Below are 21,762 nucleotides of genomic sequence, written 5' to 3' on the forward strand. Positions count from 1 at the left end.
CTCACTAGCAACATTCAATCAATGGACAATCTGCTCCCACAAATGGACTTTTCTGTCTTTTATGAGAGTTTCCTTCAGATAAAATTCAGGAAAGGCCGACACAGCCAGAACAAGCTTCTCCTCCATTTTTCTGGATTACCAGTGCAACGGGTGACTAGTCCTGACCGACCGAATACATGATTGATTGCCGAAAAAAAAGTGGCAGCGATGCTACCAGCACCTTTCTGAAAAAATGTTGAGTTTACAGCCATGGTACCACAAAGGACACAGGGAGAACATGCTAACCTCAGAAAGGCTGCAGCTGGCTGGCAGGTTCAGACCCAGAACCTTTTTGCTGTTAGGCGACAGTGCTAACCACTGCACCTCCATGCTGCCCTTGGACCATCATTCCCAACATCTTCAGTCGCACTTTGTATTTAGTGCTAATTAGCGAATGTTAGAATGCTAACACAATCAACTAGGATGTTGAACATTAAATTATATGTACGCAACATCAGCATGTTAGCTTTTGCATTTTTAGCGTGCTGATGTTAGCATTTGTAGTGCTTGTAGTGTGAACATAACTGTCTTGTTAATGTGTAAACACATTTAAATCTCAGAAATTCCCACACTTGTACTGTTATTATACCTTGTTTTACCAAACCGCACAGGAGTACAAACATGCATAAAACACATCAAACCTTTTGGAAAATGTCTTTTTATTCAATAACAAATGACATAAGAAACAACAATACTGTTGGATAGCAGAATCCTTGAAGATTAATGGCTTCAATTAAACTAATTAAAAGAAACTGAGAACAGAGACATGTCTGGCTAAGTCCGTCACGAGACGCGCTCAGTCAGCACCTCCTCTTCCCCCTACCGAAGCTTTGAATATTTGCTGTTGATTACTACTGAAGCCCAAAAAATGGTACACAGTTTCTTATTCCTTGTCTCCTGACAGGTGGATGTTTGTTTCAAACAGCACATGGCCTGTATTCTGCTGACAGACATGGAGCCACCCACCTCCAGTCCGACAGCCCATCACAATGGCCTCCTACCCGCCCCCGACCCACCCACCGAACTCGACCCAAAGCAGGACGTAAAAGCCACCTGCCTCACTGTCCACCTTTACTACCAGGGGAAGGATGGAGGAGGGGATGGGCCCAACGGTCCAGAAAGTATGCTCACATTTCCACCTGGGGAGTACGTGGCAGAGGAACTGTGCATCAGTGCAGCGAAAGCGTGTGGTGAGTCACAGGAGGATTTCAGTTCTATTGTCTGCCCACACACATTTCATTACATTTCTGGTTGATTCTGCAACATTGTGAAGTTCTGCTTTTGTTTGTGCTGTAAATGCCGAAAATTTCTAGTTGAAACATCAATATATGCCTAAGAAATGACAGAAAAGCATTAAGTCTTATACATGTAACTGCTTACAATAGAAATGTTGCTACTTGCACCACTTCTGATGTGGGTAAACATTATCAGAGCAATCACATCAGAGACTGTAATATACTGTAGTTTGTAGTCTGTTAGTTTGAGAATGCATGAAAAGGTCGAACAAAAACTTCCTCATTTCCAAACACAGTGTAGCAGTGTCTCTATTGGTCAACCAGGTACATCGGTCGATTATATATTACAAAATATATGAAAATGCAAATATTTTTAATTTCACAAGTTGAACTGCGGGACACAAGATGTCTCCTACTTCACTTTAAGTCCATTCTCAGTGTATGTGCACTGGAAGTTTCATGTTTTCACATCACACTTGTCTATGCTGAATACTGGTCCAGGACTGGCTTCCAAACTAGTTTTGCCTCTTAGAATCAGATTCTCAGTGACCACAGAGAAAAATTACATGTTCAGCAATAAATATGAAAACAGCTTTTCATTTTTTTAAACTCTGCACATACATTATTCTGCACAGTGCAACTCAATCATTTAATTGTGGGAACAAAAAGAAAAACACATTGTTGTCTGGTGGAGGGGCTTAAAAAAGACATAAACTCCTGCAGGTCTGCCAGAACTGGATGGAGATTCCAAAACAGGAAATGCATGCTTCAATTTGTCCTTCATACAGGCTTCAACAGAAATCAATAGGAAACAGCAAATACTCCCAGGACATACGTGTAACATGACCGAATCTTTAGCCAAAAAACTTGATGAGCAGCAGCAGTTGGCCGGTCACCAACTGTTATGCTGAAATATCAGTCAAACAAACACAGACATACCAAAAGTGCTCTTCCCATCCCAAAGCACACATGGGAATAGCTTGACTATGTAAATCCCTCACCCACACCAAATGAGGGAATATCTTTTGGAAGAATGTTGAAGAAAAATGTTGGAAGAAACTTGAAAAATGTATGCCAGCGAGCATTGACACCGTTGATGAATTCATTTTTTTAACTTTTTTTTTTTCATCTTCTGCATGCCATCCGGTCCGCTTAGAACACTGCATAGTTATATCTAAGGAATTCAAAGCATGTACTGTATTATCATCACTCATTTATCTATTAGCAAAGAGTATTTTCAGCACTGATTAGTTGTTTGGTTTATGATCACTTTAAACAGGCTATTGCAATGCAATATGAAAAAAACTAGCTTTCCTTTAAAACGAATAACTGTATTTTGCTTTGCAACATAAATACACATCTACAGTAGATGAATGCAAAACACAATTGCTGCCAAATTATCTGAAATATACTCCAAGTCCACAAACTGGAAGTGAAGTGCCACTGTTCCATTCTGATATTATGTAAATATGTTTGAAGAAATTAATCATACTGTATCAGGTGTTTTTTTTTTGCACGTGTCATGCACAAAAAAATCCTGCTTGTGCCTTCAGCAGTCATACACAGTTGTATAGTTGTGTGTGCAGATTCTCTATTCTTCATGTTATTGTTTTTTCTAAGAGAAAGATTCATCTAATTTTATTTCCTTACAAGAATTTCCTGGAGGTGTTTCAACAAATGCAGCTGATCCATTGTTTATTTTGTGGAAACGAGCACAATGTTTGCCTTCTCTTTCTAGCAAACTAAAATCAGGAAGTTGTGGACTGTTGTGGCTGTTTTCCTCTCCACGTCAGCTCTATCTGTCTCCACCACACTCTCTTGCTCCATCCCCTCTTGGGTTGATAAGAGACAAACTCTCTCTCTCCTTTTTATCTTCTACTTTTTGTATATCCCCTTGCTCCTTTGTTCGCCTGTTTGTCTTTTTTTCAGACTACGTGTCTACCTTTCATGGTTTAATGGTACTTACGGTAAAAAACATTAATGTGAGGGACTTTTATGTGCTCTATCCATCTAGTGATAGTCATTTTTACTCTGTATTTACTCATATTAGGATACTGCATTAGTAAGCAGTGCAAGGGCAGAAGAACCATCAACACGAGAATATCTCATGCAAGGGGATATGTTGCGATGTGACATCGCCACCAGGATGAAGTCAAACATGTTCACCTTTCCAGCAGTTAGTTTCCTGCTCTCACACTGTAGGTTTTCAGCACAATGAGGAAAAATTCAACTATTCAGAAAGCACACATGGCAGACATTGTCATCCAACCTGAATAAAATAGTGTAGTGCAATTGATCATAGCTGCTAAGGTGTACAAGTATACTAATTTACTCTGCAGTGCATTGCTTATTGAATTATTTGATATAGTAATAATAGTAATATACAAGGTAGGACATGATTAAAGATCAACCTGCTTAGTACACTGACTTCACTTCCCCTGTTGTGGTTGAGCGTACTTCCTCTTAAGCATCCTCATACAATTGCTTCACGCTTGTGAGTGCTTCCTGTTGTATAGTGACATTTCTATCTGCTAGTGACCCACTTGGCACAGTTTATAAAACAACTCACTATTGTTGGTGCTGACCTCAAGCAATCCTGAATTAAATGTTCACAGAGTAGGATATACTTCTCAGGAGAAGTAGTAACAGATTGTTAGCCTCTGTGCATCCTCATTCTTTCATTATCATCTGTCTTGGACATTTTCAACAAAACTCCTGGCAAACAGGCAAACTCATAAAAGCCGTTAACGGATAGGTTCACCCATTAATGGAAATGTCTACGCACCCTTTCGTAGTCCACAAAACATTTGTGGAGCTTCAGAGCAAAACAGCATTGCAGCATTCTCCTAAACAATTGAAGTATATGGGGACTTGTTTTTAAAATGTAAAACAACAACAACAAACAAACAGTTCCATGCATCTCATCTGGCTTAATCCAAGTCTCTGGAAGCTCAAGATTCCAAAGTGATTTTAAAGGACAATATTTACACCCTCGATGCGTGATCGAACTCTGCACCCACTTCAGATGGGGTATGTGCTAATGCTTTTAGCTTAGCTTAGCTGCTACAGTGAAAAGTTCAGCCTCAAAAGGGTTTAAATAACAAGTTTTCAAATCAATTTGGGCTTCCGGAGACTTCAGTTACACCGGATGAGCTGTAAGGAGCCATTTTATTTTATTTTTTCAGTTTGTTTTAAAACAAGTCCCCATCTACTTCAGTTGTTTAAGAGAATTCTGCAACTCTGTTTTGCTGCGAAGCTCCAGAAATGTTTTGTGGACTACAAAACTTCACCTGTCGGCATTGAGGTGAGTAGATAATGACTGAATCTTCATTTTTGGGTGAACCTCTCCCTTAATGGGAATTTCAGTTTTCATGTTGTCTTACGACTGTAAGCAGCCGGGACTTGCTCATTATTTTCATTGTGCCAATACAACTGACTCCACTGAAACACACTACTGAGAGAAGTTAGTTGGTTGCTACAGTATGTGTTATTTTCACAGCACAGTAGCTTGCAGTGTATAATGCTGCCACAACATAAGTTCTGTGTGCATAAACATACAGTACATGCATGACTTTGTGTATGTCTTAATATTGTCCAGTTGTTTTTCTTTTGGGTTAGGATGTGTGCTGTTAAAGCTCTAATAAGTTGTCTCAAAAATATGCCAGTTGGCTCCATTCATTCATAACACACAGCTGGTTTTAGCCACCTATAGTGAAGATGACATGTTTTCTTTCTCTTCAGGGATCGCTCCAGTGTACTGCAGCTTGTTTGGCTTGATGAGGGAAAGTGACCGGATATGGTTCCCTCCTAATCACATCTTTAAACTGCACCAGCCAGCCAGTGAGAGCCTGCAGTTCAGAATCAGGTAGATATTATATATATTCTTTTCCTTAATCTGTTGTTAAACGCTTGAATTCCTTCTCTTATTGGATTGTCTCTGGTCTCCTTTTCTGTCCAGATACTATTTTCCTGGCTGGCATAACAGCGGCAGTTCATTGTATGCCCATCGCTATGGTACGTCCAAGGGGATGGAAAGCCCAGTGATGGATGATTGTGTCATGGCGTACCAGTTTTTTCAGGTTAGTATTTTTTTGGTGTGTGAAGATATGCTTGTTCTCCCTGCCAGTCTGTCTGACTTGTCAGCTGTCCCTTTGTGTAAGTTGAGAAACCAGGATGTGGGGTAGTATGAGTCTTCAAAAAGTGTGAAAAATGGGGAACAAGGGGAACTGGGTTCTTTTCACTGTGTCTTTGTGTGTGTCTGTACACGTGTACATGTGCAGTAAATAGTCTCTGCTTTGTCTTTGCTTTCCCACAAGTTTATGTTAATCTGATACATGCAGCTTTGTTCAGCTTTGTTGTTATCTCCAACATCACATCGTCAGAATGTTTATTACATACAGATGCCTGTGTTGTGGAGACTTCATCCCAACAACTTAACCAGTGATGAGTTTGTTGAAGTAATGTTGAATAAAACGAGTTTCTGCTTTAAATACACATAAACTACAATAGTCTGATTAGTGTAAATCTGGTTGATAGATCTAAAATCAGAGGTGTTACTAAATTTGAAGGCTTGGATCACCTCAGTCTGACAGCCAAAAACGGTAGCAACTAAATCCCAAAAACTCATCCAGACTTGTTTCTGTTGGTTGACAACAAGTATTTATTCGCATACTGTGCATTTAGAGCCACGTTCAGACCTGTGAATCAAACTACTTCTGCTTTTGGCATGTGTTTACCCTCCTCCTCCCCCTTCCAGACCTTTCTCTAAGTCTTTCTACCTCTTCAATTTGACTTTTTTTTTCTTGTGTTTTTTCTCCTCCTTCAGTGGCGTAGTGACTTTCTGAACGGTTGGGTTCAAATTCCAGTGAACCACGAGGCCCAAGAGGAGTGCCTGGGCATGGCGGTGCTTGACATGATGAGGCTCGCCAAAGAGAGCGGTCAGTCACCTGTGAGCATCTGCAACGATAACAGGTAGAATGCACTCGCTCACACAAGGTGACAAGACAAGATTTTAAAAAAATACATTTAAAGGTACCACAGGACTCCAGACTAATTTTTTACAGTGGTTGCACTGGTGCGCCTAACTTTTCAATTTGGTGCACCCTCACTTAATTTAGGTGCACCCAATAACACATTACTTTTAAATCTGATCTGCTGAGAGCACCCCGGAGACCTGTACCATGAGGTTTTTTTTTATCTCAAGTAACTCTACTGAAACTCTGCTTGTTTATGAGTCGGCCTCCATTTTGTTTATCTATGTGGGTGAAGAGTCCTGCAAGTTGACGTAGACAATGCATGTTTCAAAATCAGCTTAACACATGTTAAAGCTTGCAGAGTTCTCAGTTTATTAGACCTTGCGGACACAGACAATGAATTTTTTGTTTAGTTTGTTGCCTCCACAAGGCATCTGTATCTCATAAAACAATGTTCTTATAAACAAAATTCTATATGATTTTAGTCTCGTACATATGCTGCACACTCATTTGAATAGTGTGAAATAGCTCGTTGTTGTGTGGCAGTGCATGCACTACAGCTCATGAATAATCAGAGCAGTGCGACGGGCTCCTCAGGACACAGTGAGCATCAAGATAGTTTCATTATGTGTGTTCATGCAGCTGAATTAATTATCTCTGTGTGATCTTTAAAATAATCATGCACTGTGTCCACACTTACAGTGTTAATGTTAATGAAAGGTTTTGTTTTACATTTACATCGCATTTTGTGATGATTGTTGACTGATTCTCCTGGGGTGGACACATCATGCACAGCTCTGTCCTTCCTGTTAATTATCATTCATTTCCTCTTCTTTTTGTTATTGTCAACTCCATCTTAATCTAACCAAACTTTCCCCGCTTTCAGCTACAAGGCCTTCCTGCCAAGGTGTGTGCGAAGCCGCATCCAGGAATATAATGTCTTGACTCGGAAGAGGATCCGCTATCGCTTCAAGAAATTCATCCAGCAGTTCAGTGAGTGCAAGGCCACTGTGTGTAACCTCAAGCTCAAATACCTGATGAGCCTGGAAACGCTGCTTCCCTCCCTCTACTCTGAGCGCTTCCAAGTCACCGACCTCTCTGCACGAGAGCATACCATCGTTGTCATGGGCAACAAGGGCATCCAGTGGTCAAAAGGGAAAGAGGAGGATGGAGCAGAGGAGGTGAGGAGCGGGAGATGGGTTCATGCTGCTGCGGTAATGCATTTGTACACCAGTTTACCAATAGATGGCGCTGCAGGAGTTGGTTAAAATTGCCAGTAACGACAGAAATGCATGTGTGTGCATGCTTCTTCATCTAATACAAATGTAAAAGACTGTTTTGTCCTCTTTTTTTGTCTCCAGGAGCTCCAGACATACTGTGACTTCCCAGAGGTGATTGACATCAGCATCAAACAGGCCAATAAGGAAGGCTCTATGGAGAGTCGCATAGTTACACTCACAAGACAGGACAACCAGATCCTGGTATAGTAAACACTTTATTTACTTTACATTAATCTAATCTAATCCACTACTGTCTGTACACCAAATTGCTGATACACAACTGCAGCTCTAATCAGCTTGGCTGGTGTCAGGAATGTGCTTAAATGACTGCATCTCTTTTGTAAGTGCTCAAATAGCTTTTTACAGCAGCTGGATTTAAAAAAATGGAAACATCTGTTCTTCATGTGTTTGAAAGACAGCTTTGATCATCAACTTAGTTACAATAAATAAACAATATTATATATTTCCTATTATTTTCTGAAGTGTAATCAATTGATACATCAACAATGCTTAAATATATGGCTTAAATATGGCTTATAAATTGATTTTAGGCTCTGAATGTCTACATCTCCTCTTTTATCTTTGTCTTTTTTTGCTCTAAGCTGCTGTAATACAAATTTTCCCACAAAGACTAATAGATACTCTGTCTATCCATATTCTGGTGTACAATGTAGCTGACGGTATCATATTACTCTTATTTATACTATACATTGCTTACTTTGCTGCTAATTCTCCATACTCTGTTTCTTTCTGTCTGGCCACAAAGGAGCTGGAGTTTCATTTGCTTTCAGAGGCTCTGTCATTCGTCTCGTTAGTTGATGGCTATTACAGACTGGTTGCAGACGCCCATCATTACCTGTGTAAAGAGGTGGCTCCACCAAGACTTCTGGAGTGCCTTCAGAGCTACTGCCACGGCCCTGTATCGTGAGTATCACACATGTGCACAGATATAACACGTGACATGTGTACTCCCACAACCACAGAACCATTCACAAACACACACACACAGATGCATTCTGTCTCTTTGATCACAGGATGGAGTTTACGATTGGTAAACTGCGTCGCTATGGTAACCACCAAGGCCTGTACATTCTGCGCTGTAGCCCCAGGGACTACGACAAATACTTCATGTCCTTTGTTGTGGGGGTAAGCATCATCAATGTGAAGAACTCTCACACACATTTTATTACTTTGTAGTCTTACCATAATATAAGCATATTCAGCACAACTTAACTTTAATCTTTTGTATTTTGGTTTTCAGTATGAAACTATGGTGGACTATAAACACTGTCAGATTGTGAAGACAGAGGCAGGACAATACATTCTGAGTGGTGCTAAGAGGAGCTTTGGCTCACTCAGGGAACTTCTGCACTGCTACCAGAAGGAGGCGCTCCGCACTGATGGATACACATTCCAGCTGACTAGGTGCTGCCCACCCACACTGAAAGGTAAGCGATCACATTCAAACGTGGACCAAGAAGAATATGTACAGCCACATGCATATTAAGACAGGTAAAATAACACATGTACAGTAAAATGCAGACATTGCACTCACCTTGTTGGACCTATTTTGGATGTAAACTTTTGTTAATTGTTACTCCTTTCATAATGAAAAAATAGAGCAGTTTTCCATAAGGCTGCATATATAGGCAAATTGTAAACGCACCAATGAAAGAATAACAGAATTGATTATTGAAGTTCATTTGAAACAATACCCTGTGCAAATTATAAAAAATGCAGAGATTATGCAAGCTGCAGATTCATTTTTTGGTTGCTCAGAAATCATTTGTTGACCACAAAATATGAATGACGCTGGCCTTTTGAAAGCAATTAATAAGCAATATAAGAAAGTTTAAAGGTGAATGAATGCTCCCAACATCCCATATCAAGGCAACCAATTACCCCTGGTTTAGAGCCCCTCACAAGGGTCTTTGAAACTTATCTTATCTTGTTATTTTGTTTTCATGAATTCATCTTCTTTCCCCAATATTTATAGCAGATGCCTATTTTTTTAAAACTCCTGTTGTATTAAAGCCAAAAACTACAGTACAGACCCTTGGGTCAAGTGGCCATTGACCGTCTGAATATTTACTGACAGGCTGGTTTTAGTCACAGCATAGACCATCCAGTTATTATTGGTCAGCACATGGGACCTTTTAATCTTTGACACACTACAGCTGTAGAGCTGCATCTTGCTTTCATTGCCTAATGGAAAACTGCTTTTTCCATTCCATAACACATGTTCACCCATAAACATAAACAACGAGGCACCATGTCAGCTGAGGTAAAGCCAGCTTTAACAGGGTGTCTACAGTTATCAGACACTTCGATTAAATGATTTGTTTTTAACCAAATTTAAGACTTTTGGACAGATCATCTTTTTCTTATTTAAGCATTGCAGATCAGTATAAATGTTATTTGTATATTTGGTCCCTTGAAGAGGGTTTTGTGTAGGATTATGGTTATAAGAAAGAGTTAGGTTAGCCTACATGTTGCCAACAGATTATTGTAAGTAAGAAGTAAAAAAGACAGTACATGGTTCAGTGGTAGGTTTAAAGGAATGTCAGACATGTGACATTCAGGCAAAAGATCTTGACTCATTTTGGCAACAAGAAATGAAAAGATTAGTGAAATTAGATAAAATGTGGCAATTAAGACCTCACAGATTCAAATTTAAGACTATTGACGGACTTTTAAGGCCTAATATTTATAAAATAGAACATTATGATGCTTTTTAAGGACCTATAGACACTTCGTTTAAAGATGTGTGGGATTAGTGGGTAGTGAGTAATGTCGCTGATAGAAATGTATTGATTTTTAACAAAAGTGTTTCACTTCACTATATTCTATGTGTGTAATGTACCGTAGCGGACTCAGTATTATCCTTTAAATGGGCAAACGTACAATTTTCACTGCACAACTCGACAATTATATCTCTGTGGGGATTAGATAGAGTTGCTAATGGCAACTAATTATTCAGCAATCAATTCCACAGGTTTCAGACTGGCAAAGCTCTTGTTACAGAGCAAAGTTACCTGTCTTTAAGGGCAAGACAAAAAAACACAAAGGTTTTTATTCATGCTGATATTCATGATTAAGCAAACCAATTTTTTTACAATTGCCTTTTTAACAGGGTCACAAATCGGAAAAAAAGAAACTCTAGTTTGATAGGTCCTAATCCTTCTCCACCTTCCCCCCTTTTTCAGATAAATCCAACCTGCTGGTGTGTAGAAATAATCAAGGGACAGAAGTTTCACTGTCTCCCTCTCTCCACAAGCACGACATCAGCCAAATGGTCTTCCACAAGATCCGAAAAGAGGACCTCGTCATAGTAAGATAACCCTCTTTTGACTTCCTGCTTCTCATCTCACCTGACAAAAGGCATACAAACATCCATAACTAGGCAATTTCTTCAGTCTTGGTAGGTTGAATTAGCCTTTAGGATTAGATGCATTGATTCTTGTGAATGACAACATTATCAAAAAGGTCCTTGTATGCGATTTCTTGCCCTGAAGAGAAAGGTTTGAACTGTATTTACATGGGAGACCACTGTCTTTGTAATTGTGAAACAACCATAAAGCAACACTATACTGATGACTCCTGGGGGTTCAGTGAGGTCAACACAGCTAACAAAATGACTTCCTCAATTGATCCACAGACTGTCAATAGTAGTCTCTGTGGACATGTGTGTTGTTGCCTGGGACAATGTGTGACTGAGCCACGTTCTCACAAAAAGTTTTGCATAGCAGGTCTGTCACAGGAAAACCACAGAAGCCGTTCCTCTAATCAGAGAGCTGTGGGGGTTTTCTCTATTGCAATATTGTCTTCTCACTAATCGTGCAGCAGGTTAAACAAGTGTTTTTTAATCTTCCTGTTTTTAACTTGTGTTCAGCTTATTTAAGAGCTTTGGACATCCTGACTTTAAATGTATTTTGTTGGATCTTAAAGGTGGGATAAACGATTCTGAAGAAAGATAATAACAACAATAACAACCTAAAACATTTGACGACCTGCGAATGAGACTCAACAATCACTTCCTTAAATGCCTTGTATTGTCCACAACACAAAGATATCAAGTTAACTGTCATAGAGGAGTCAAGAAACCAGAAAATATCACATTTAAGAAGCTGGAACTTGTTCTTGAAAATTATTCAAACGGTATGGATTATCATAATATTTGGCGTTTCATTTAATAGTTGACAAATAATCGATTAATCGATATAGCTCTATGGACAATGCTGCTGTTACAGCAGCTAGTTAGTAACACTTAAAGGAGACATATGACGCTCATTTTCAGGTTCGTAGTTTTATTTTGGGTTTCTACTAGAATAGGTTTACATGCTTCAATGTTCAAAAAACACATTATTGTCGTGCTGCAGCACTGTATTCCCCCTGTGTCTGAAATGTATCTTATTTTTTTGGCCTTATCATGGCTTTTTTGACAGGACAGCTTGAGAGATGACAGGAAATGGGATGAAAGAGAGGGGGGATGACATGCAGCAAAGGGCTACAGGTTGTACTTGAACCCTGGGCCGCTGCAGTGAGGACATAGCCTCTATACATGGGTCACGCGCTCTACCAGCTGAGCTACTGGGGTGCCCTTATGTCACATTTTCAACCAGAAGCTGATGCCTGGTTGGCAGCCACTTTTAAAGCCCCCCTCCAGTCAGTGTTTTCTTCCTTCCTGGTTTACGTTCTTTCTCAAACAGAGAATGGGGGGTGTGGTTACTAGTCATACGTGGTTATTACCATCACAACCACACTGCTGTTCTGGCAAGATCAACATCCCAAGCATGGATTAGCAATAGCATAAATATTAGCAGGGATAGTGATAGCTGTCACTCAAACAGAAGTTCTTCTTGTGTTTTGAGGAGCTGCAGAGTTTATTCATGGTCAAACTGTAACCTGTACTGTACATTTACTGCCACTAGACAACTTCTCTGCTAAACTTTCCCGTCTGCTCTGGTCGCTAACACCACGCTCCTCTGAACACAGTCAACATTGCTATCTCTCCTTCTCGACCACTCACACACTGCGCACTGCCCTGTTTCTTAAAGGAGCCACGCTGCTTTTATAACCCCTGCTGTCATTATTCCATATTAGCAACAGCTTCAATTTTGTGACTTTGAGCACAAAAGTACTTGGCAAACAATGTGGCTCATCAACATTGTCAGGAAAGGACATAAAAATACTAAAAATACACTGGAGTGGGGCTTTAAAGACTAGTGTTAGTCCCTTGTTTGTGTCCATGTGAGGTTTTTATTTGTCCCATTGCTTTTATTTTAGACAAAAAACATGTTAGCCTGCACTAAATAATGAATAACACGTTTTCAGAAAAGGCTTAGGGAATTGTTGTTGATGCAAGGGAGTGGAGTGAATGTACTCCTTTACAAAGCAGGCTTTTTACAGTTACAATAAATCTCTCGTGTTTTAGAACGAGAGTCTGGGCCAAGGAACGTTCACCAAGATCTTTTGCGGTGTGAGGAAAGAGCTGGGAGACTACGGAGAGGTACACCAGATGGATGTGGTTATTAAGATCCTGGACAAGGCTCACCGCAACTATTCAGAGGTCAGCTTGTTGACTGAATGTTGAAAAAAACACATTGGTTTGTCGTTTCGGTCAGCAGGAGACTAGTTAAAAGGATCTCTTCTGTCGTTTTCTCCCTCAGTCATTCTTCGAAGCAGCCAGTATGATGAGCCAGCTCTCCCACAAGCACCTACTCCTAAACTATGGTGTGTGTGTTTGTGGCAATGAGAGTAAGTCTACAACACATGCACACGCACACAGACACGCACAGACACACACACACACACACACACACACACACACACACACACACATGCTACGGGTAAAAAAAATGGTCAAAAAGTAATGAATCATCATGGTTATGTTCACCACCTGTGACACATAAGGAGGATGGTTGAAATTATAGATGAAAGGCTTGTTGATATCAAAAGAAAAACAGAATGTGTTTTACATATTATACAAAGAAAGGCAAGGAGACTGTTGTTCTGAGCTTTTGCACTGCAGTTGTGTTGACAACAGTTGACTGAGGCAATCAAACAGAGGAAATAAGGTTTCTGACCTGCTGACCTGCTCTGTGCTGTGTCCTGACCCTTCACTCTGACTGGACAAGTCCTTTAGGATCATCATGTCACAAACGGTTCACTCTACCTGAAACTGCCCACACACTTCAGAGCAGGAAAGCTTAGCAATTCACATTTCTGAGTGCAGGAGAAAGGCAAGCAGCAAAGAAAAAGCAAAATTACAGTGAAGGAAAGACTTGGAAAAAATATGCAAGTATTGTCATTACGTGTCAGGATGTTCTATTCTTTATAGAAATCAAACTCAAAGTGTTTTATTTTGTGAAATGCACATTGTAACACAGGGTCATTCAGAGCAATACTTATTCAGAACAACTACATGGAAGGCATAAAGAAGAAAACAGAAGACCCATGTAAATAGGGTAAAGAAATAGGGTAAATATATGTATCATTTACTTTTACTTGTACTTTTGATACTTGAGTACATTTAATATCAGATACTCTAAGACTTCTACCCAAGTACTATTCATATGGGTGACTTTCACTTTTGCCAAAGTAAAATTTTAACATATTTCTACTTATACTCAAGTTGAACTATTGGGTACTTTTTACAACACATTACTACTGCAGCCTATACAACTATTACTTAGTACGATAGCACAACAACAACAACAACAACAACTACTACTACAACAGCCATACATACAGCTACAGTAAAACACAAACTGCTTGAATGGAAGTTTGTTTAAAGAGATAGTAGTGACTAATAAATTGATCTCCCTGTCAGACATGATGGTGCAGGAATACGGTAAATTCGGCTCACTTGACATCTACCTGAAAAAGAATAAAAGCGGTGTGAACATCACCTGGAAGCTAGAAGTGGCTAAGCAGCTATCCTGGGCTATGCACTACCTGGTAAGACATGATGCAATCTGCCTCGTGGAGAAAAAGTTAATAAAACTTTCTCCCTGGAACACATTTGAGTGATTTGCTCACACAGAGGTTATTTATTTACCTGTCATATCTGCACACAGGAGGATAAGAACCTCATTCATGGAAACGTTTGTGCCAAGAATGTTCTTCTTATCAGAGAAGAGGATCGGACGACGGGCAGCTTGCCCTTCATCAAACTCAGCGACCCGGGTATCAGCATCACTGTGCTGCCCAAAGAAGGTGAGATAAATGGCTACATGTCTTGCCTCACACCTGTGTGATGCAATTGTTTTGATTTGGTGTGATCTCCTTGCTGTCTAGTCCATTCATTTGTCTCCCTCTCTCTGTGCTTTACCAGTTCTGGTGGATCGTATCCCATGGGTGCCCCCCGAGTGCATTGAAAACCCCCAAAACCTGAGTTTAGCCACAGACAAGTGGGGCTTTGGGACCACTCTTTGGGAGATCTGCAGTGGTGGAGACAAACCGCTCAGCACCCTGGACTGCTCCAAGGTCACAAAATCAAATGGATGCATTGGGAGGATTGACTTACTGAGAGTGATCTGTATCACAGGAATAGTTTGACATATTGGGAAATGTTGATGAAAGGTTAAAAACAGAGTTACCACTGGTTGCCTGGCCTCACAGACTCGCAAGATGTTTCCAATCATTATGCTAAGCTAAGCTAACCAGCTCCTGGCAGTAGCTTCACATTAACTGTACAGACCTGAGTTTGAGTTTGAAAGCATGCAGTTTTTGACTTGTTCTCTTTTCCTCTGCAGAAGAACTTGTTCTACGAGGACAGGCACCAGCTGCCGGCTCCTAAATGGACAGAGCTGGCCAACCTGATCAACAGCTGTATGGACTACGAACCGTCACACCGACCCTCCTTCAGAGCAATTATCAGAGATCTCAACAGCCTCTTCACACCAGGTAGTTAGGAAAATGAAAACACAAAATGTGCACATGCTCATTATGTAGTGTTTTATCAAGATTTTGTATGTTGTTGCGTGTTGCAGACTATGAGCTGCTGGTGGAGAGCGACATGGTGCCCAACAGGACGAGAGGCACCGGCTTCCCGTGGGCCGCCGAGAGCCAGGAGCCCGCTCAGTTTGAGGAGAGACACCTCATCTTTCTCAAGCAGCTGGGCAAAGTGAGACACACACACACGCTATATTTTCATTATTTTACAATTCTCTTTTATCTCCTTTGAAGTATTTAGATAATGTCTTCATGTGTACATGTTATAATGACTTTCTTCTCAGCTGTATTTAACACTAGAGCTGAAACAATTAGGTGATCAATTGATTAGTTGATCAAATGAAAGTTAATCACCAACTATTTTAGTAATCGACGATTCTTGTCAGTCATTTTTCATGCAAAAATGTCAAACATTTACTGCTTCCAGCTTCTTAAATGTAAGGATTTGCTGCTTTTCTTTGTCATTTATAAGAGTAAATTAAGAGTGTGAGTGTTGGACTTTTTTTGGATAAAAGCCGCAGTTTGAAGACATAACATTGCGCTCTGAGAAATTGTAATGAGTATTCTTCAGAATTTTTTTTTTATTTTATCGACAAAAGGATATGATATGACGCTTCCACGCTTTGATGGTGATGGCAAGAATTGCATGTATGACAGTGTCTTTATTAGTGATGAATCCTCATGCATGAACCTTGCATCAATAATTATCTAATTTTAGTGTATGCGTAATGCGTATCAAGTCATGTCTTATTAAGAGGAGCCAAGCTCTCTCTGACTCCCCTTTAGTTCACCCTAATTGTGATACTTTCCTGGCAAGCACTGTTTCATATGAAGAAGGACAGTTTCTAAAGAAATCTTATTTTCCTCTGTATTTGATGTTAGTAGTTTTCTGCCATGAATAATGGTTCTCCTTTGTACTTAGACTATTAGCTGACTCTATATTAGTTAACAGGAACGCACTGATATTTTGTGACAGTAATATAAATAAATAAACGGTTTTAACCTGTGGTCAAATCTCCCTCTGATGCCGCACTGCAGGGAAACTTTGGCAGCGTGGAGATGTGCAGGTACGACCCGCTGCAGGACAGCACAGGGGAAGTGGTGGCTGTGAAGAAACTGCAGCACAGCACGGCCGAGCACCTCAGAGACTTTGAGCGGGAAATCGAGATCCTGAAATCCCTCCAGCATGAAAACATCGTCAAATACAAAGGAGTGTGCTATAGTGCAGGTAGGAGCGCATAGCTAGATATCTATATGTGTAATACCTGACCTACTGACATTTACTATTAATATGTGAAGCAGTAATGAAACACCTCAGGCTCCAAACTAACAGTAGACCACATACTGTATAGTACAAAAGATATTAAAAGATGTTTTCCTTTATGTTTCCGTTGTTGCAAATTTAGATTGGAAATTATTTTCCTGATTAATTTCGATTCTTAAGTGAGATCTAGGAGGGCTTCAGAGCTTGTTCAGCCTACAACTGTTCCCTGATTTGATGTTGCCACCCAGGCAGATTTTGTTATACATAATAACGTCTTTACAGTTCCCACATTTGCTGCCTTGGGCGTCAATGACCATGCCCATGAAAGGAATTAATCTAGATTTTCTGAGAGGCCTCCGCTCCTCATATTTTCTCCCCTAAGTATCACACTTAACTTCTTTGTTTCTGCAGGACGAAGGAACCTACGGCTGATAATGGAGTACCTCCCCTACGGCAGCTTGAGAGATTATCTCATCAAACACAAGGACCACTTTGATTCCACAAAACTGCTGCACTATGCATCACAGATTTGTAAGGTAATGTAAAGCAGAAGGCGGCGCAGATTTTGATTCAGACTTGACAATTCTTCCTGGAGCTGCAGTCGAGTGTAACTAGCATTTTAAAAAAAAAAAAAGGAGTTCAAGGTTCAAATCCAGCCTGGGAACTTTGTCTTTCCCATTCTCCCCTAACACCACTGAAATCATTTTTAGAGTGGACAGCTGGGTCAGATTTGACTCATACTAGTGGTACAATAGGGAGGGAGAGATGCCGGAAATCACAAAGGGTCATCATTTCAGGACTGTTAGAGCTTAGTAGGGTGGATGCACATGGATAAATGTCCCACTAAATGAGAGAAATAATGGGAAAAATATTTAAAATGGTAAAAATAAGCATGTGTTAGAGAAAACAGATGGCTGTTGTTGATGTTCGGTATCATGTTCGTGTATTGAATAAATAAGTTAATGATTAGGAGCAGTTGTGGTGGAAAACGGATGAATTTGTGTAGTTTTCTTTCTTCTCTGTTAATAATTACCCATCAAATTAAACTATTAATTAATATATAATTAATATTAATTAATATAACATTTTCTCTAGTTTTCTTCTAACATTTTTCCAAATTATTTGCGTATATGAGTGTGTATATAATATTGTATATATCCTGTATATAAACAATTTCTCTCTCTCTCTCTCTCTCTCTCTATGTGATTATATTCATATTTTAGGGTATGGACTACCTTGCAATCAAGCGTTACATCCACAGAGACCTGGCTACTCGAAACATTCTGGTGGAGAGCGATACTAGGGTGAAAATCGGCGACTTCGGCCTGACCAAGGTGCTGCCGCAGGACAAAGAGTACTACACTGTGAGAGAGCCCGGGGAAAGCCCCATCTTTTGGTGAGGAACACACACCGCATGTGTTTATAAGCAGTTTAGTATTTTCATATGTTTGCAGGTTGACCGTTGAATGTTTTCTGTGTGTGTGTGTATATATATATATAATATATATATATATATATATATATATATAAACACACACACATACATACATATACATATACATATATATATATATATATATATATATATAAACACACATATATATATGTGTGTGTGTTTATATATGTGTTTTGGTATTTTTCAGGTATGCTCCAGAGTCGCTGACAGAGAGCAAGTTCTCTGTGGCATCAGATGTTTGGAGTTTCGGTGTCGTCCTCTATGAACTCTTCACTTACAGCGACAAGAACTGCAGCCCACCAGCGGTAACGCACTTCTTCTTTCTTCTTACTTACTGTTGACAATTTGACTTTTCTGTCACTTCACAATTTTCCTATTCAACCCTTAGTTGCTTTAATTTAATTTTAAAATTGCTCCTAATTGTCAACTGCCTGACTAACCTAATTAGGGATCAGTGTATGTGTTGTTAGTTTGTAGTTTTGTTAAAGAAATCAGTTGATTGAGCACTCAGAAACAGGAAACACTTCTCATTTGTTTTAAAAGGTTTCACCACGCTGTTTCAGGAGCCAAACAAAAACTTCTTATTTTCTGTTCTAGGTGTTTATGGACAAGATGGGAAATGAAAAGCAGGGCCAGATGATTGTCTACCATCTCATAGACCTGCTGAAACAGGGATACAGGCTGCCAGCTCCTGAAAATTGTCCAAAGGAGGTCAGTAACTCCACGCAAACTGCAACTACATTGTTAGACAAACCGAGGTTTTATCTCAAAAGTTCACATTCCTGCTTTAGTAGCAGGAATGTGAACTTTTGAGATAAATATTTACATATGTAAATATTTAAAGATTGATATGTGATCTGTTCTGTGTGTATATACTTTTATTAAAACAAAGTGTTTTAATTTGGACAATTGTAGTTTTTAAATGGAAAGGGAGGTTAAAGACTTATCAAGAGCAAACTGGGAATAAAGAAAATATTATTCTTAGCCCTAAACATCAAACAACGGCCACCATGTCGTATCACTGAATGGCTTATCTAATAAGATTGGATAGAGAACTCATGTAAAAAAAAATGAATAAAAAAAGCTTTGTTGTTTAAGTAGGATGCAGTAATTGTCCCCTCCGCTTCCCTCAGATTCACAGGATCATGACAGAGTGCTGGAGCAGTGAACCTCGACTCCGCCCCACTTTCAAGACATTAATCCACAGTGTGGAGACTGTACGTGGCAGCATGGACACATGAGAGCATCGATCCCTGAACCTTTGACTTGTAGGCGTTGACTCCCGGCAGTCAGCCCTCACAGATCTGAACAGAACAGTGAATGTCTTTGTGACGTCTGTGTTTGTTGCAGTGACGCAAGTCTGAAGCATGCTTGTTTTTCTTTTTTTCCTCTACTGGTGCTCAGGATGATTAAGAAAGGTTTGACCCTTCTTTTATGGCCACAGGAAGTCTAAGAATGTCTAAGAATCTAATCAGCTAGCACACTACATGTGGCTCAGACACCAAAAAAAAAAAAAGATTATTTCTGATGCCTTTAAGATCATTTCATAATGGGATACATTATTTGTGTTATTTGGACATGTTGTGTTATTAGAAATTTGACGACAGAGATGAGATTTTCTCTACTTTAATTAACGTTTTGAATGTTTAAGCCTTGAAGTCAATATCATGCTGCGTTCCAGACAACTCTGCACTTGCAAATTTCCATTCTCTATTTTGTTTATATGTGCAATGAGGCTGAACTGCTGTTGGTTCTTTCCTGTGCACACTTGCCAAAGAGACATCCTTTTTTTTTCAGTCAGCAAAGTATTTTGGTAACTTTTGTCATCATGCTTGGAGGCTGGAAGATTTCAACAAGGAAATGAGACTCTGACTGGAATGCAGCATGTGGTGTTTAAAGTCCTCCAGAAGGTCAGAACTGTGTTTTTCTTCTTGTGCCTACAGTTGAATGTTTGAGCTTCACTGTTCGACACCAAACGACTGTTTTCACGTTCATTTTTGAAAGTGTCAATTTTCTATGTGCTCATTGAAAATCTGATTTTGAAGATGCAGGCTTACAAGCATGATTTGTGACTACACAAATAGTTTGGTCAATCCTGGTCCAATATTCAGGATATGTGAGCGTGATGTGGAAACTGGAAGCCTCCAGTGCACAAACACTGAGAATGGACTTGACAGTGAAGTATGAGACATCTTGTGTCCAGCTGTTAAACTTGTGAAATGAATATGAGTATTTTAGAATTTTCAGGGGTTAAGTTCCATTTTAAAGATTGTTGTTTGTCTGCTGAAATGTCAGACACACATTAGAGATTTTTTTCATGCCTTAATACATGTATGAAGGGGATCTTTAATGCTCAGTCAATTGATTTTGTACTTTTTATTGTTGTAAAATGAGCAGCAGCCTGTGAAAGACGCCATGGGATTCTTACAGAGTTAGCCATCTGACTGCACACGTGAACCTCAATGCAGCGGTCACGTGTGGCCGAACTTTTTCATTTGCTTGATACTCTTAAGACTGATGAAGGGCACTCTGTAGACTTAAAGCAGCAGGTGTGCTTCTGTCACAAAGGGACCCACTCTGAAAACCTCTACAGGTGGTTTTGAGTCAGATATCTGCAGTAACAGTCGACTTGACGAAGCAACAGGGGAAGCACCCAGTTTTGAGCGGTGTTCGTTTGCTGTGACTTCACAGTCTTTCCACACAATACAGGGTCAGTATGAACACAAATCTCCTTTTATCTGTTTACATCATTTAATTGAATGTGGAAAAAATAATGAAATACATTAAAGAGACAGCAATAACTACTCATTAATGGGCATCTACTTGTATCATATCATGGGCTCATTCTTGTTTTGGAAGGAAACTAGCTCTGGAAGTTATGATTCTGCCTTTGTAATTACTAAACTATATATATATTTTGTAAATATAGTTCTTTTTATTTTATACAGCTATCTGCCTGTTGTAGCTATTGTGAAAAGTTGGAGGAAAAGTAAAGAAAGGGAAATACGCTTGGTTTTATTTAAAACTCATTTGACCTTCGTTAATGTCTTCATTTTAAGATGTATGTGTGTATTGTGTGCATTGTCAGCCACAAATATATCAGTGGCTGAATCGGGGGTTGTAATTTGAATGTTTCAAACTTTATGTACCAGATGTTTCAGAGTGAAGGAAGCACAGTCGGTCATTGTCTGTGATTAAAGTGAGACTGATAAGATAAAGCTCTCCATGAAGAGAGGGAAATATGTGGAACAACATCTTTTTATCAAACTATTTAATGTCGAATGTCAAAGGAGTGATGTCCTCTCAGAGCAAAGTTGTCTTACTTACAAACATAGTGTGTCTGTGTTTGTATGCTCCCACGCCTTATTGCCTGGGCCGTAATTATACTGATGATCTGGTCCGTCTCAGCATTTTGTTTGTAATCTAACGGCAAGTCTGCTGTGAATCAGAGTGTCAGTTTCTTCAGAGTTGCTATCGTGCATATGATGGAAAATGTTGCCCCCTAATGGGTTGTTTTTACTCATGCAACTATTATTGGGATTTATGTGCATTTGTGTGA

The 21,762-nt window shown here is 39.6% G+C and overlaps 1 protein-coding gene across 2 annotated transcripts in view; it reads left to right on the forward strand.

Moving 5' to 3' along the window:
- LOC141005839 (tyrosine-protein kinase JAK2-like) overlaps window positions 1-21,411 on the forward strand; it is a 33,678-nt gene extending 12,267 nt beyond the window's left edge. For both annotated transcript variants that reach the window (XM_073477883.1, XM_073477882.1), the window contains 23 exons: window positions 944-1,229; window positions 5,016-5,139; window positions 5,233-5,353; window positions 6,100-6,245; window positions 7,134-7,428; window positions 7,609-7,728; window positions 8,294-8,451; window positions 8,562-8,673; window positions 8,789-8,975; window positions 10,734-10,858; window positions 12,962-13,096; window positions 13,197-13,284; window positions 14,360-14,487; window positions 14,607-14,745; window positions 14,864-15,015; window positions 15,285-15,435; window positions 15,522-15,655; window positions 16,522-16,711; window positions 17,159-17,283; window positions 17,971-18,143; window positions 18,391-18,508; window positions 18,801-18,914; window positions 19,337-21,411. In XM_073477883.1, coding sequence (XP_073333984.1) covers window positions 968-1,229; window positions 5,016-5,139; window positions 5,233-5,353; window positions 6,100-6,245; window positions 7,134-7,428; window positions 7,609-7,728; window positions 8,294-8,451; window positions 8,562-8,673; window positions 8,789-8,975; window positions 10,734-10,858; window positions 12,962-13,096; window positions 13,197-13,284; window positions 14,360-14,487; window positions 14,607-14,745; window positions 14,864-15,015; window positions 15,285-15,435; window positions 15,522-15,655; window positions 16,522-16,711; window positions 17,159-17,283; window positions 17,971-18,143; window positions 18,391-18,508; window positions 18,801-18,914; window positions 19,337-19,444 — 3,405 coding nt within the window. In that variant the 5' untranslated portion in view covers window positions 944-967 and the 3' untranslated portion in view covers window positions 19,445-21,411. The remainder of the gene's footprint in view (window positions 1-943; window positions 1,230-5,015; window positions 5,140-5,232; window positions 5,354-6,099; window positions 6,246-7,133; window positions 7,429-7,608; window positions 7,729-8,293; window positions 8,452-8,561; window positions 8,674-8,788; window positions 8,976-10,733; window positions 10,859-12,961; window positions 13,097-13,196; window positions 13,285-14,359; window positions 14,488-14,606; window positions 14,746-14,863; window positions 15,016-15,284; window positions 15,436-15,521; window positions 15,656-16,521; window positions 16,712-17,158; window positions 17,284-17,970; window positions 18,144-18,390; window positions 18,509-18,800; window positions 18,915-19,336) is intronic.
- Window positions 21,412-21,762: the final 351 nt, after the last annotated feature.

The sequence above is a fragment of the Pagrus major genome, chromosome 12 (assembly GCF_040436345.1).
Source record: "Pagrus major chromosome 12, Pma_NU_1.0".
NCBI classification, from domain to species: domain Eukaryota; kingdom Metazoa; phylum Chordata; class Actinopteri; order Spariformes; family Sparidae; genus Pagrus; species Pagrus major.